Source organism: Exophiala xenobiotica (assembly GCF_000835505.1).
Source record: "Exophiala xenobiotica strain CBS 118157 unplaced genomic scaffold supercont1.2, whole genome shotgun sequence".
NCBI classification, from domain to species: Eukaryota; Fungi; Ascomycota; class Eurotiomycetes; order Chaetothyriales; family Herpotrichiellaceae; genus Exophiala; species Exophiala xenobiotica.
In genome coordinates, this window is record NW_013562493.1 from 1091343 (window position 1) to 1107009 (window position 15667).

At 21.8% G+C, this 15667-nt stretch overlaps 1 protein-coding gene across 1 annotated transcript; it reads right to left on the reverse strand.

Annotated features, from left to right (window-relative positions):
* Positions 1-45: 45 nt before the first annotated feature.
* PV05_02596 (uncharacterized protein) lies at positions 46-722 on the reverse strand (the record flags this gene model as incomplete). Its single annotated transcript, XM_013463176.1, has 3 exons — positions 46-453; positions 529-594; positions 669-722. The coding sequence occupies 3 exons, from the start codon at positions 720-722 to the stop codon at positions 46-48; spliced, it is 528 nt and encodes a 175-aa protein (XP_013318630.1).
* Between the last annotated feature and the right edge of the window lie 14945 nt (positions 723-15667).

Below are 15667 nucleotides of genomic sequence, written 5' to 3' on the forward strand. Positions count from 1 at the left end.
CTGGCCTGGCATAAGGACGGTCGTATTTAACCCAACGGCTAGGGCTCACTTGCTCTTGGAGAGTTTGCCGGCCTTGAAGACTCTGCCCTTGGTCCTGCTGCTACGGTGGTTGCCAGTTGCCTTACGTCGTTTGTTGATGTCGCTATTGGTGTCGTCGTCAGTATTATCCCTACGACGCTTACGTTCTTTGGCAGACGACTTCTTGGTGACTGGACGAGCCTGCTTTGTTGCCGCTGGGGTTTTCTTGCTTCGGGTGACCGAGACTCTCTTCGTCTTTGTGGTAACGTAAACACTATCCTCGGAGTCATCTGTATCGTCGGTATCGTCTTCCTCGTCGGAGCTACTCAGTTCTATATCTTCGTCCTCTTCGTCACTATCACGATCTTCCTCGTCGGAGCTACTCAGTTCTATAGATTCGTTATCTTCGCCAGTATCGTCGCCGTTATCTTTGTTCTTGTCTCGAATGACTTAGTGCCTTTATTAGCGGTCTATTCTGCTAGATATAGAGAGAGGGTAGTTATAGGGTACGATAGCCTCCCGCGCTCTCTTCTTCGCTAGGTCCTTGTCCTTGCCTTTAAAGCTATCGACGTATCCCTACGCTAGGATATAAGCCTATCGGATCGAAATTAGTCTTCCGTCACTAAGGCCCATCTATAATTAGAACTCACTGCTTCGGCGGCATACTTAATATCGTCAAGGGATACCTTAGCGGCTTTAGCCATCTTAGGAACCTAAAGACGCCTTTCGAACTTTGAATGATAGGAAGCTTTGAGAATTAGAGGACCGAGAGAAGAACGATGTGTTTAGAAAGAGATACTGTACATACAAAAGAAAAGTTTCGGGGGGTGATAGGAATAATATTAGGTAAACAAAATATAGTAGAGCCGAGCGCTAAGCCTATCAGTATACGCAAGTCCGTTGGTCACGTAGACAATTTAACGTCGAGGGACTTTAGGCAAATCTTATAGCCTCTATTACTAGAAGCGCATTACAACGATCTATCCAGGGTAGCGAGAGAAGTTTATCGTCACGAAAGGAAGAGTTTAATACGTCTAGTACAATAATTACTCTTATTTACGAGATACCTCGTAAGGAAGGATATCGCACGATATTTCCTAGCGAGGGGAAGCAATAATGCTAAAGATAATATTCAGGCTAATTTACTTATACAAGTGAAGTTCGGTAGAAAGTAGAGCAGAGAAAGGAGCGAAGGGAAAGAAGAGAACAATGATTAAGGTAGAAGACTATCGAGGAGTCCATTATATTAATATAATAAACCAAGGAGAAGGGAAAGATTATCGAATAGAAAAAGAAGAGGAGGGATATCGAGGAGTCTATCATATTAATATAATAAACTAGGGAGAAGGGGAAGATTATCGAAATATAAAAAGAAAAGGAGGGATATCGAGGGAGGAAGACTATCGAGGAGTCTCTTATATTATAATATAAGATCGACTTTCCTACTAGCCCAGTTTACTAAGGAAGTCTCTAGTATACCCGGTATACTAAGGAAGTCTCTAGCATACCCGGTATACTAAGGAAGTCTCTGGCATACCCGGTATACTAAGGAAGTCTCTGGCATACCCGGTATACTAAGGAAGTCTCTGGCATACCCGGTATACTAAGGAACTCCCTTGTCGTCCGAAATTAATATATTGCGTCGATGTTGAATATCAATCAGACAAGGTTACAAAAGAGTTTAACGGATAGCTAAGCCTTCCTAAAGGCCATTAGAGTCGATAAAAGATCGAAAAACGGGGAGATTTTTCTATTCCCTAAGCCGAGTTATACGGGTAGAAGCAATACCTCGACCGTCTTAACTTACTAAGTATACTAATATAGTAAACTAAAAGAGAGAAGTATATTAAGAAATCTACTATATTAGTATAGTAGACTAAGAGAGAGAAGTATATCGAGGAGTCTACTATATTAATATAGTAAACTAAGAGAGAGAAATATATCGAGATAACTTAATACTTCTATTATTATCCCTAAAGCTAGCTTAGTAAAAGAGTCTAAAGAGTATTTAAGGTTAAGCGAGAATATATCTCTTATAGAGATTTATAAGGAGACTACTATCTTATATATAGAGTAGAAATATAGATAACTATTTTATAATTATTAATCTAAATAAGCTTTATAATATTTTAGGTAACTAAAATTACACTAAAAGATATATATTTATCCTTTCGTCCTAAAAGACTTAATATCTAGCTCGAGAAAATATAATCTTATTATCTAAATAACTTATATCTTAAATTTACTAAACTTGTATTATCTAGCTTTATATTATCCTTATTTTAACTTAAGCTTTCTTAAATTTCTTATCTTTAGGGGAAAGCTTAGACTTCTTACAATATTCTTACTTTTACTTTTTACGATATTCTTACTTCTCCTTCTTTAAAGCTATCGTCTACTTCGCTTTTAGTTTAATAATATACTTTTAAGCTTAAACTATATTTTTAAAGTAATAATAAATTACCTTCTTAATTGTAATAAACTCTATAGTAATAGAGTATTTATCTTTATTAGATAAAAAGTTAATAATCTTATTATTAGTATTACTTTTATTAATCGCTTCTATTTCTTTAGAATTAATATTGAAATTAAAGTCGATATTAATCTTTTTACGACGATATTTAATATTTATAACTAAAGGTAAAAGATATTAATTAATACGCTTTTAAAAGAATAAGTCTCTATAGTATCGCTCGCTTTAGTTTTAGTTAAGCTAGTTTTAGACTTATCTAAAGTAAAAGACTTAAGTTTTTATATAGTAAAGGACTTAAAGATAAAAGTCGTAGACTTTATTTTAATAGAAGTAAAAGTCTTAGACTTTATCTTAATAAGAGTAAAAGTCTTAGACTTTATTTTAACGAGAGTAGAAGACTATTATTTAAGTTAATTAAGATAATCTATAAATAACGCCTAAAATATATAAATAATATATTTCGTCTTTAACTCGACGTGAGCTATAGTTAGAGAACTTAATTAATACTTAAAAGAGTATATTATATATTTTAGTAAGAGATAGAAATATATAAATAATTTAGAATCTTTATAAATTAAATAGTAAAGTAGAAAACTAAATAGTAAAATATTTAATAGAGTATATTAATATAGTAGACTTACTTTTCGCGTACGTCTAAATTCGCTTATTAATTAATTATTATTATTCTTCTCTCTCTTCTACTATTAACGACTATTACTTTATATTCTAATTATCTTAGTTTTATAGTTTTAATCGAGATATTATCTAGATATATTCTTTTAAATTCGCGCGCTTTATAAAATTATTAGTAACGCTTAAAGAGCCGTAGCTACTAAAATACTAAACTCTATAATAAGATAAAATTATAGTGTAACTTAAAAGCGATAGATAATCTATCTTATATATTATAATCTATACTTTAAAGGTTTACTTTCTAATTATTTTAGTTCTATAATTTACCTTCTTAAGTATAAGTATTATTAAATTTATATGAATATAATTCTCTATTATAATAATACTAAGTATAACGAATATTAAAGTAAAAGTATAATACTAAGTTACTAGAAGCGAACTAGAAGCGAATAGTTCCTAAATAAAGAAGACGAGAAGATTAAAGTACTAAGCTCGATATAAGATAGGATTATATAATATATATTAATACTTTTAATATTTATATAGCTATTAAGATTAAATATTATTTTTAGAGAGATTATATTTAGTAATAATAAGAAATCTAAATCTATCGATACTACAAGAGAATATAATACTTAGCTTTATAATAAAATTATTCTTAATAATAAAATAAAATAGAAAGATTAAATTAATACTAATAAAAAAATAAATACTAATAATAAAATTAATACTAGAGAAGAAATAAATTATAGTAATAAGTAGTTAATTACTATAGATTATAAAAATAGAGGAGATATTTTAAGTAACCTATAAATATAAATTTAAAAAGGGAATTTAGACGAAGAGATCTTATATAAGTAGTAGATAAAGAATTTAAATTCGACGAGAACTACTTTATATATTGTAGAGAATATAGGTATAGTTCGTTTAATTTATATAAGAGCTATAGCCTTATACTATTAAAATTAGCTACTCTCTTAATATACTCCTTTACTTCTAAATCCTTAATAATATCTAAAGGACTATATATTAATATATTTACTAGTTTAATATAAGGATAATTATATTTAATTTAATAACTAGGGCTTACTTACTTTTAAAGAGTTTATTAGTTTTAAAGACTTTACCTTTAATTTTACTATTATAGTAATTATTAATTATTTTATATTGTTTATTAATATCGTTATTAATATTATCGTTAGTATTATCTCTACAATACTTATATTCTTTAGTAGATAATTTCTTAGTAACTAAATAAGTTTACTTTATTACTATTAAGGTTTTTTTACTTTAAGTAATCGAGACTCTCTTTATTTTTATAGTAATATAAATATTATTTTTAAAGTTATCTATATTGTCGATATTATCTTCCTCGTCGAAGCTACTTAGTTCTATATCTTCGTTCTTTTCGCTATTATTACGATCTTTCTTATTAGAGTTACTTAATTTTATAGATTTATTATCTTCGCTAGTATTGTCGTCGTTATCTTTATTTTTATCTTAAATAATTTAGTATCTTTATTAGCGATCTATTCTATTAAATATAGAGAGAGAATAGTTATAGAGTACAATAGTCTCTCGCGTTCTTTTCTTCGCTAGATCTTTATCCTTATCTTTAAAGCTATTAATATATCTTTACACTAGGATATAAGTCTATTAAATCGAAATTAGTCTTTTATTATTAAGGTCTATCTATAATTAAAACTTACTACTTTAGCGATATACTTAATATTATTAAGGGATACCTTAGTAACTTTAACTATCTTAGAAATTTAAAGATGTCTTTTAAACTTTAAATAATAAAAAGCTTTAAGAATTAAAGGATCGAGAGAAGAACAATATATTTAAAAAGAGATACTATATATATAAAAGAAAAGTTTCGAAGGGTAATAGAAATAATATTAAGTAAATAAAATACAATAAAGCTAAGCGCTAAATCTATTAGTATACGTAAGTCTATTAGTTATATAAATAATTTAATATTAAGAGACTTTAAATAAATTTTATAATCTTTATTACTAAAAGTATATTATAATAATTTATCTAAAATAATAAGAGAAGTTTATTATTACGAAAGAAAGAGTTTAATATATTTAGTATAATAATTACTTTTATTTATAAGATATCTTGTAAAAAAGAATATTATATAATATTTTCTAGCGAGAAAAAGTAATAATATTAAAGATAATATTTAAGCTAATTTACTTATATAAGTAAAGTTCGATAGAAAGTAAAGTAAAGAAAGAAATAAAAAGAAAAAAAAGAATAATAATTAAAGTAGAAGACTATCGAGAAGTCTATTATATTAATATAATAAACTAAGAAGAAGGGAAAGATTATTGAATAGAAAAAGAAGAGAAGAGATATCGAGGAGTCTATTATATTAATATAATAAACTAAAGAGAAGGGAAAGATTATCGAAATATAAAAAAAAAAGAAGAGATATCGAGAGAGGAAGACTATCGAGGAGTCTCTTATATTATAATATAAGATCGACTTTTCTACTAGCCTAGTTTATTAAGGAAGTCTCTAGTATATCTAGTATACTAAGGAAGTCTCTAGTATACCCAATATATTAAGGAAGTCTTTAGTATACTCGATATACTAAGGAACTCTCTTATCGTCCGAAATTAATATATTGCGTCGATATTAAATATTAATTAGATAAGATTATAAAAGAGTTTAACGGATAGCTAAGCTTTTCTAAAGACTATTAGAGTCGATAAAAGATCGAAAAATAAAGAGATTTTTCTATTCTCTAAGCCGAGTTATATAGGTAAAGGCGGGTTACTCTATCTTCTTTATTCTCGATCTCTCGTTTATAGATTATATATATTTATAGGTTAGTAGGTTTTATCTCTTTTCTTTACTATCTCTATAGGTTTAAGGGTTATACTCTTTACTATTTAACCTTAGTTACTAGTATAGCGAGTTCTATCGTTATTTAAACGTTACGTCGATATTTCGATCCCTTACTATACGAGTTATCTTAACACTAAATTCCTTATTATTAACCCTATAAAAATCGTTAAACCGCGGATATTTAGGTTACTCTATATATATAAAAATAAACTTAATTTATAATATAGTATATAATATAATTAATAAAAATTAAAAATTATTAACTAAATTATAATATATTATATTTTTTTAATTTAAATTATTAAAAATTAAAAAAATTATAAACTATAAATCTTTAATTAATTAACAATAATTATTAATATATAAAACCTTTTATATTTAATTATCTTTAATATTAAATTTATTATTATATAAATCTTTTAAAGTCGTAATATTATTATTAAATTAATTCTTTTCTCTTTTTTATATTAATTAGTTTTATAATTAATATTTATTTTTATAAATATATAAGTATTCTTATTTATAATTTACGAAATTTATTAACTTTTAATTAATTAATAATATTTAATTTAATTTAGTTTTATTTTAAAAATTAATAGTAATAATATAGTTTTTTTATTTTAATTAATTTTATTAATTATAGTTTTTATTATATAATTATATAATCTTAAATATCTATAATATTTAAACTATAAAATATATAATTTATATTAATTTTTTAATATTTATTAATTATATAAATTATTATTTTATTTTAATAATATTAATTAACGAAACCTTTTTAACTCTAAATATATTACTTTAAATATTATAAATATATCTTAATTATATTTTATATTTTATAAACTTTTAATATATTATATTATATTTAACTTTAATATTTCGATTCTTTAAATTTTATTTATTTTATTTTATTTAATTATTTATATATCTTTATATATTAACGATATAATATATATAAATTATAAAATTTATACTATTTATATTAAATTCTTTTAATTATTAAATTTATAATTAATTTATAATTAATTTATTATTATAATTTAATATAAAGAAATAATTAAATAAATTTATTAACTTTATTAATTTTAATTTAATCTTATTATTATAATTTTATATTTAATATCTTTTAAATATTTTATTTAAATAATTAATATAAATAAATCTTTTAATATCTTTATTTATTTTTTTATCTAAAGTAATAAATTATTTAGTATTTAATTTTAAATTAAAAGAATAAATCGTTTAATATTTAAAATAACTAAATTAAAGTAAATTATTAATCTTTAGAAACTACTAATCTAGGACGATAAGTATATTTATTTTAACTTAGTATTTTAATCTTAATAAAAAATTTACGTACTATATTATTAAATAATATAAATTAAGATCGTTATATCGTTATTTATATTCTCTCCCTAGATTCGTTACTTATATTATTAGTTAATCTATTAATAATAAGCTTTAATACTATAATCGCTATACTCGCTAGTATATCTTATTTATTAAGTAGAGAGATAGAATATTTCGTTAATAAGTAGAAGATATAGAACGACGACTATAACCCTTAGCTATTAATAAGTATTAGTAATATTGATCCTTATTATATAAAGATATTAATTAATTCTATAATAAAAGTATAAGTATATTTTTAGTATATATTAGATTTAAGATTATAAGGCTTCGATTTATCTTTATAATCTCTTTAGATCTAGATAGCTTAAGATTAAATATAGAATTCTCGCGGCGTTAGATATCCTAATATCTATATTATACTAAAGATAGCTAATTATCTAGCGCCTAAGATACTTTTCGATAAGGGTATAAGTATTTTTCTTTTTCTAGATCTAATGTATTACCTCGTAGATATCTTCGCTATAGCGATTGTAACGAGCTTAAGTTCTTTTATCTAAATAAAATTAAGTGAAAGCCTCGTTATTAAAGTATATACTTATAATATAACGACGATAGCTCGTACTCGCTATAAATATTACTATAGTCTTCTTCTTATCTTTAAGATTCGCGCGACGAAGCCTTCCCTTAATTTTTCTAAAGAGAGCGAGGATAATAAAGTTAACGAACTTATTTTTATATTTAATATAATTACTTTACTAAATAAAATTAATTATTAAATATAAGAGATCGATATAAAGAATAAATATAATATTCGCGATATTAACGTCGATACTAAGTACTAAGGTAGCTACAATAAATTTATTATATCGAACCTAACTCTTTAGTCGTTTCGTATAGTCTTAATTACTAATATAGTAATAATAATAATTAAGAGTAATTATAAGTAATATATAGATATTCTTTAAAAGATTATATACTATCTCTCTTTTATTATAGTTAACTAAATAGTAAAGATAATATCGATAGATCTCTACGATTTACGCCTTAAATCGATTAGAAGAATATATTTAAATAAGATATTAATAATAGAGATAAATCGTACTACCTTAAATAATACGAGTATTTTATATCGTTATATTATTCTCGAGCTTATATATATATATTAGTAATAGAGTAGCGATAAGAAAATAAATTAAATAATCTAAGCTTTAAATATATAAGATCTAGAATAGTTTTTTATATTAGTAGTTATCGATAAAGATAATATAATACTTATTTATAAAGATTTATTAAAGAAGACTTTTCTATATAAGAAAATAAACGAAGGTAAAGAAATAATTATTTATAATAATATTTATATTAATAACGATAACTTAAGTAATTCTCGATAAAGCTTAAATCGTTTATTTATAGTAGTTAACGTTAATATTAATAAATTAAGTTATAAGGTTATCTATAAGAGCGCGAAATAATATAATAAAAATAGATATACTCGTAAACTTAAGTAGCGTAAATAGTAGAGTTAATAATATCTTCTCGCCCTTAATAGATAGAATTATAGTAATCGAGGTTTCTAGGTAAAGTACTACTATAATCTCTTTCTCTTATACTTAAGAGTAAAACGAGATATATTTAGATTTAAATAATCGATATAAAGCCCCCTTAATCTCTTTAGATAGAAATAATTCTTTAGCTATTAATGTAAATAAAAATATAGAGCTCTTAAATAGAATTATAGCGATATTTATATCTTTTAGACTATAATATAGAATATAGTTAGAATCGATATCGTCGTCTTTAAATTTAAAAGACTTAATAGAATTAATATTTTTATCTCTTATACTATAGTATAAAATATCGTAGATACGGCCGTAACTATCGAAAGAGATAACGAGTATCTCGATATAAGTAATAGTAATTAAATTTATTGGAAGATAATTATTACTAGTGCTATAGTTAGTTAAGTCTTAGTTTAAGCTCTCTATTGTAGTAAATAATGCTCGTTAGCGCGACGTCGATTAGAAGGTCTTTTAGAAGTCGCGACTAGAATATTTACTAAGGTCTTCTATAGTTCTTAGCGTAATAGCTATAGACGCGCGAGATATATAAGATATAAAGGATCGAGTATAAAAGTTAGTAACTATATTAGGGAGATTAAGGAAACGATACTATCTTTTACTAATAGGACGAAAGATATCGATTAACTTAGATATTAAATACTTAAGGATATCGATATATACTCTATATTGCCTAGTATCTACGATATTATCTCGTCTACTTTATATCTTAAGAGGGTCTTAAAAGTCTATATTTAACTTTTTTATCTCCTTTAGTTTTTTTTTATATTTTATAGCGAATCTTTTATTTACTACGACGCGACTAATATTAATAACAATATAATAAAAATTTAGTATATAAAATTAATAATTAAGGTTAATATTAATTTTTTATTAAATAATATATATAAAGTAGTTAATTTTCTATAATCTTTTTAGATTATATTAGATATAGTTATACGAAGTCTAATTTTAAGTCTAAATAAGAAGATATTTATAAAATAACTAGATATAAATAAGATAAACTATAAAAAGTTAGTTAATAGTATATAAAAAAAATCGAGGGATAATCTTAAAGATATCGAATAGCTACTAAAACTTATAGTAATAAATAATAATAATATTAATATTATTAATAAGAAAGTAATTACGATCTTAAAGCGCTTTATTATAAAAATAAATAATGGTTAACTCGATACCGCGAGTAAGGGAACTATATATTAAATAGATTATAAAGAGAAGTTATTCTAAAAATTATTTAATAAAGCTTAATTACTAGCGAATATTATTATGTTTCTAAGTATTATCGCTATCTTATAGTCGATATTTATTATATTATTTTAATATATATTAAAATATTTACTTTTAACTATTATTAAGATAGATATTAGCGGCTTAACTAGTAAATAAATATTTATATATCGATAAAGTCTAGTTATCCTCGATTCGATTAAGGTTAATAATAAAATACTTCTTTAAAGATTAAATTTATATAAGTTATTTTTAAAGAAGTATCTTTATCTATTAGATATTTTTATAAATTATAGTATAAAATATAATTAGTAGAATAATAATACCCTTATAAAATATCGTTTATTTATTATACGATTAAATAATTGTAGTATTATTATTTATATTAAGAGTAATATACTTACTATATATAAGAAGATTAATAAGTTTATTTATTAAGGTACTAGTATTATTATATAGAAAGTTATAACGAAACTAAAGAAATTACTCGTATATCTTAGAGTACTTCTATTAGTAATCGCGTTTATTAACTAAAAGAAGAAGATTAATATCGAGAAGTTAAATAGATTAGACTAGTCTAGCGAGAATATATAAGAAATAAATAGTCTCTCTAAACTATTGATTCTCTTTATTAATACCTAAAATCGTAGTAAAGTAGATTAATATACTTTAAAATCTATTCTCTTTAATAATATAGAAGATAAAGGATTGAAATAAAATTTAAAAAGTAATCTTTAATATATTAGTAAAATATTCTTTCTCTAGAGTTATATATAATTTTTTAGTTATCTACTATTAATCTCTTTATTAGTTAATAGCTTAAGGAAAAAGCTTATATATATCTTAGAATTTTTTAAGCTAGTTAATTACGAGGATTATAGAAATTCTATAATATTTATAGTTAATATAGTTATTTTTATTATTATTGTTACTTATATTACTCTTTTTACTTATACTTTCTTTATTAAACGCTATAGTTTAGTTAATTAAAGTTAAGTTATTAAGATTTTATTCTATAATATAAACTTATAAGGTATAATATAGAAATTATTGTATATAGCTTAAATAATAGTATTCGCTATCTCTATTTTATAGATAATAAAATAAGCGAGAAGAAATTTCGTTTCGCTTCTCGCTTTAAAATTAATAACGAACTTTTTAATTAAGAGTATTAATACTCTCTAAAGCCTTATAAATCTAAATATTAAATACTTCGATAGCGCGATATAAAATTAACTCGTCCTTATTTAATAGTTAACTTAAGGCCGTAAGCTACTTAAAGCTATAATTATAGAGATACTATTATTAATGTATTTAGCTCTATTATCTTATAATATTTTACTTTAATATATTTTATTTAAGTTTCTCTTATTTCTTTAGATAATTATAATTTATAATTATAGTATTTATATTAAGTTATATAAGATTAGCTTTAGCCTTAGAGATTAATAATATATTAAGTATAATAATAATAGAGGGTAAAAATATAGATATAGAGTATTTTAAAGATATATAGATAACGATACTAACGTTAGCCGATATATTAATATTTACTATATAAATCTAAAAATACTTATAATAATTTATAATAATAAATTAAGTTTATATTTAATCCTTAATTTAATATATTAGGGTTTACTTTATTTTTCTTTAACTATAGTTTTATTATATATAAATCTTTATATACTTAAAATTATTATTTATAAATTAATATTATTAATTAGTATAAATAAAGTTTATAATAAATAATTATAAGTTATTAATAAATAATAATAATAAAGGAAATATTAAAATAGCTATCTAAATAATAATAATTTAATAAACGTAGTTAATAATTATATACTTTTATTTAACTTTATTTAGTTTTTTATATTTTTTATAAAGATATATAATAAAATTAATTAAAGTATAATTATATTAATAATATATAAAGATTTAATAGTTTTTATTATAGATAATAAAGTTTTATATATTAAAAGAAGCTTAGATTATAAACTATATAATAAATAAATTTTAAAGAAAAGAGGGGAAGGAAAGAGAGAGGGAACTTTAATATAATAAAGAATAGTAGGCATTAATATATCGTAAATAATTATTAAATAGTATCGCTATAGTAGATCTTCTTATCTTAGACTTTCGAAAAAAAGAGTTAGCTTTATTCTTAAATAAATAATTAAAATAAACTTTAAATTAAGCTATATATATAATTAGTATATTACTAAGACTTAGATCTTAAATTAAAGTATACTTTATTAAGTAATTAACTTTTATATTATAATATAAAATATAGATCTAAGGGTAGCTTAAGTATATTTAAGTACTATATTAAGTATTTAAGTTCTATACTATAATATAAAATATAAGTAAATAGTACGTAATTTTAAAGATATCTTTATTATCTATAGATTAAAATTTTAATTAATTTAGCCTTAATTAGATATTTATTTCTTAATATAATAAGCGTTTAGTATTAAATATAATTAAATAATAATTTATAAAATCTTTATTATTTCTTCTACTATTTATCTTAAGGTTTAGATAGTCTCTTACTTAAAATAAATTTATTATCTTTCTAAATAATCTTCTTAGTGTCTAAATAATCTCGCTTTTATAGTATCTTTATTTTTACTACCCTATATCTTAAGATTACTATTTATATAGAATAGTTACTTTTTATATACTACTATAATTAAGCGAACTATAATAGAGAGAGCTAGTATAGATCTTAGTATAGTAGAACTACTATAGTTAAGTATTTAGATTATAGTATCGTTCCTAAAACTTTATCTCTTCATTAAAATCGCTTATAAATATAGAAAGATATTCTAGATTAAGGCGATAAGTTAATATTAAGGAATTAAATAATACTATATAGGGTTAGAGCGACTTATTAATTTACTCTTAATCTACGGTCCTAGTAGTAATTTAGCTCTTAAGTTTCTCTAGTATTCTTATAGTCTTAGCTTAATAGTTTATATTAATATAAGTACTTAAGTATTTACTTTAGTACTAATTTAATTAAAAGTAATTAATTTAACTATATATTTATTATAATATTAATTATTATATTTAGAACTTATACTTTAGTTACTATAAAAGTATATTATATTTTTCTTTTTTTCTTTTAATATTCTTTATTTATTATTTTCTTTCTTCGATATTTTTTACTTAATATTAATCTTTAGCTTTTTATACTTTAAGATTATTATAGTCTAAATATTAAATCTCTTTTTATTTACTTACTTAATAATATATATAGTATTAATAAAGGATATAATATTAAATTTATTATTAAATTAATCTTCTTAATAAAAAGATATCGAAGATATTATAAATAGTCTTAGGGTTTTAAGAGTTTAAAGATTATATTATATAGATATAGTAATAGCTACTAAGATAGATAGTTAGCTAATAATCTATTTAAGTCTTAGATCTTAAATAGTAGATTATATTATAGCTATAGCGGCGGCTATTAAAATAAATAGCTAACTAGCGATTTATTTAAGTCTTAAATCTTAAATAGTAGATTAAAGCTAGGGTTAGTTATATTATAGCTAGAATAGCGTTAATAATAATATCTACGAAGAGATATTATATAAAATATAATTAAGAACGAGAGAAAGTTAAAATAATAGTTAGCTATACTAAAGCTTTAAATATTAACTCGCGAACCTTTAAGATAAATTTATTTAATATAATTTTTTATAAATATAAAATTTTCGATATTAATATATATAATTTATTTATTCTCGAGAGTATTAAAATTAAATATAACTTTTATATAAGTACGAAAATTATTTTTTATAGTTATATAGCTATTACTCTTAACCTTATCTACTTTAATAGTAGTATTCTTTTAAATATTAAAGATAAGGTCGCGTCGAAACCTTAGTATCTTTCTCTTTCTATCGAACTTTTCTTTTTTTTATTGTATAAGTCGAGAAGCTTTTAAATTAAGTTAATAGTATAAGGTTATATATATATTTACGCTATATAAATTAAAATTCTACTCGAATAAATTTAAGTTAAATTTAGTTATATAGCTATTTCTTAATATAATAAGTACCTAAAATTAAAATCTTCGCTATAATAGTTTACGAGATATTTAGCGTTATCCTTATTAATTTTTCTAAAATTAAAATACTCTCTCTTTAATTAAGTTTAAGAATTAATTATTTTAAGTTAGCTAACCCTTTTTATTAAACTAGATATAGCTTATTAATCCTTATATAACTAAATATAATATTATATATATATAATAGTTTATAAAAAAACTATTACGCTTAAACTAAATTTATTAATATAGTATTATATCGAGAAAAATATAATAAATTATTAATACTATAAGAAAAGCGAGCTTTTATATTATACACTAATAATCGAATATAGATATTAATAACTATTAAATCTCTCTTTTACTATATATCTCTTCTCCTTTATCTTTAACTCTTTTCTTACTTTATTTAAAATAAATATACTTTTAATAGAGTTAAAATATTATTCTATTATAACGAAGAAAAAGAATAATAGTAGTAATAAATTAATTATTTTTAGTAAAGGAAGGAGATAAATATATTATATCTTTAATAAATTTATATTATCTTATAATAATAAAAAGATATAAATAATATTTTTAAGAAATTAATTATTTACTATAATTAAATAAAGATATATATTAAAGCTTTTAGTAAATTAATTATCTTAAATAATAATAAAGATATATAGATAATATTTTTAATTAATTAATTATTATCTATAAGAGTAGAGATAGTTTCTTTAATAAATCGATAATTATTTAGAATAAAGGAGAAAAAGAGTAATGAATATACGCGCTAATAAATCGATTAGTTTAATTACACTAAAGATAGATAAGTAGTACCTTTAATAAATCGATCTTATACTATCGATAGCTAAACGAAATTCTCGATAAATTCGTTCTCTTCTAAGTTAAAGGAGGGCTAGAGATAGCGTACTTAAGAAAGCGATTATTTTCTACGATAATTAAAAAATAAGGATATACCCTTATAATTTTAAAGTTTAACTTAAAGTATTTAGATTAATTACTATAGAAGGATTTAATTAGATTAAATATTAAGCTATATATAAATCGAGTATAAAAAGAGATTAGTAAAGAGATATAAAGAACTCTTATATATATTACTCTATAATTATTTATATATATATATTACTTTAATATTTATTAACTTACTATTATTATATTATTTTATTACTATAAATATAATTTACTATTATTTTTTCTATTATCTATAAAGAGAGGCTACTCTTTTACTATAAATTTAATTTTTTCTCTCTTTATTTATTTTATTCTTTATATATTCTTTATATATTCTCTTTCTTTTTTATATTATTTAATCTTAATTATTGTAATCTTTTTTTTTATCCTTAAAAAAAGGAAAAGTTTTTTTTTCTTACTCTATAAATTAAAGAAGTCTTAATATTATTAATTTTAATTTAATTTATATTTATTACTTTAAAGTTTTAGTAAGTAATTCTATTT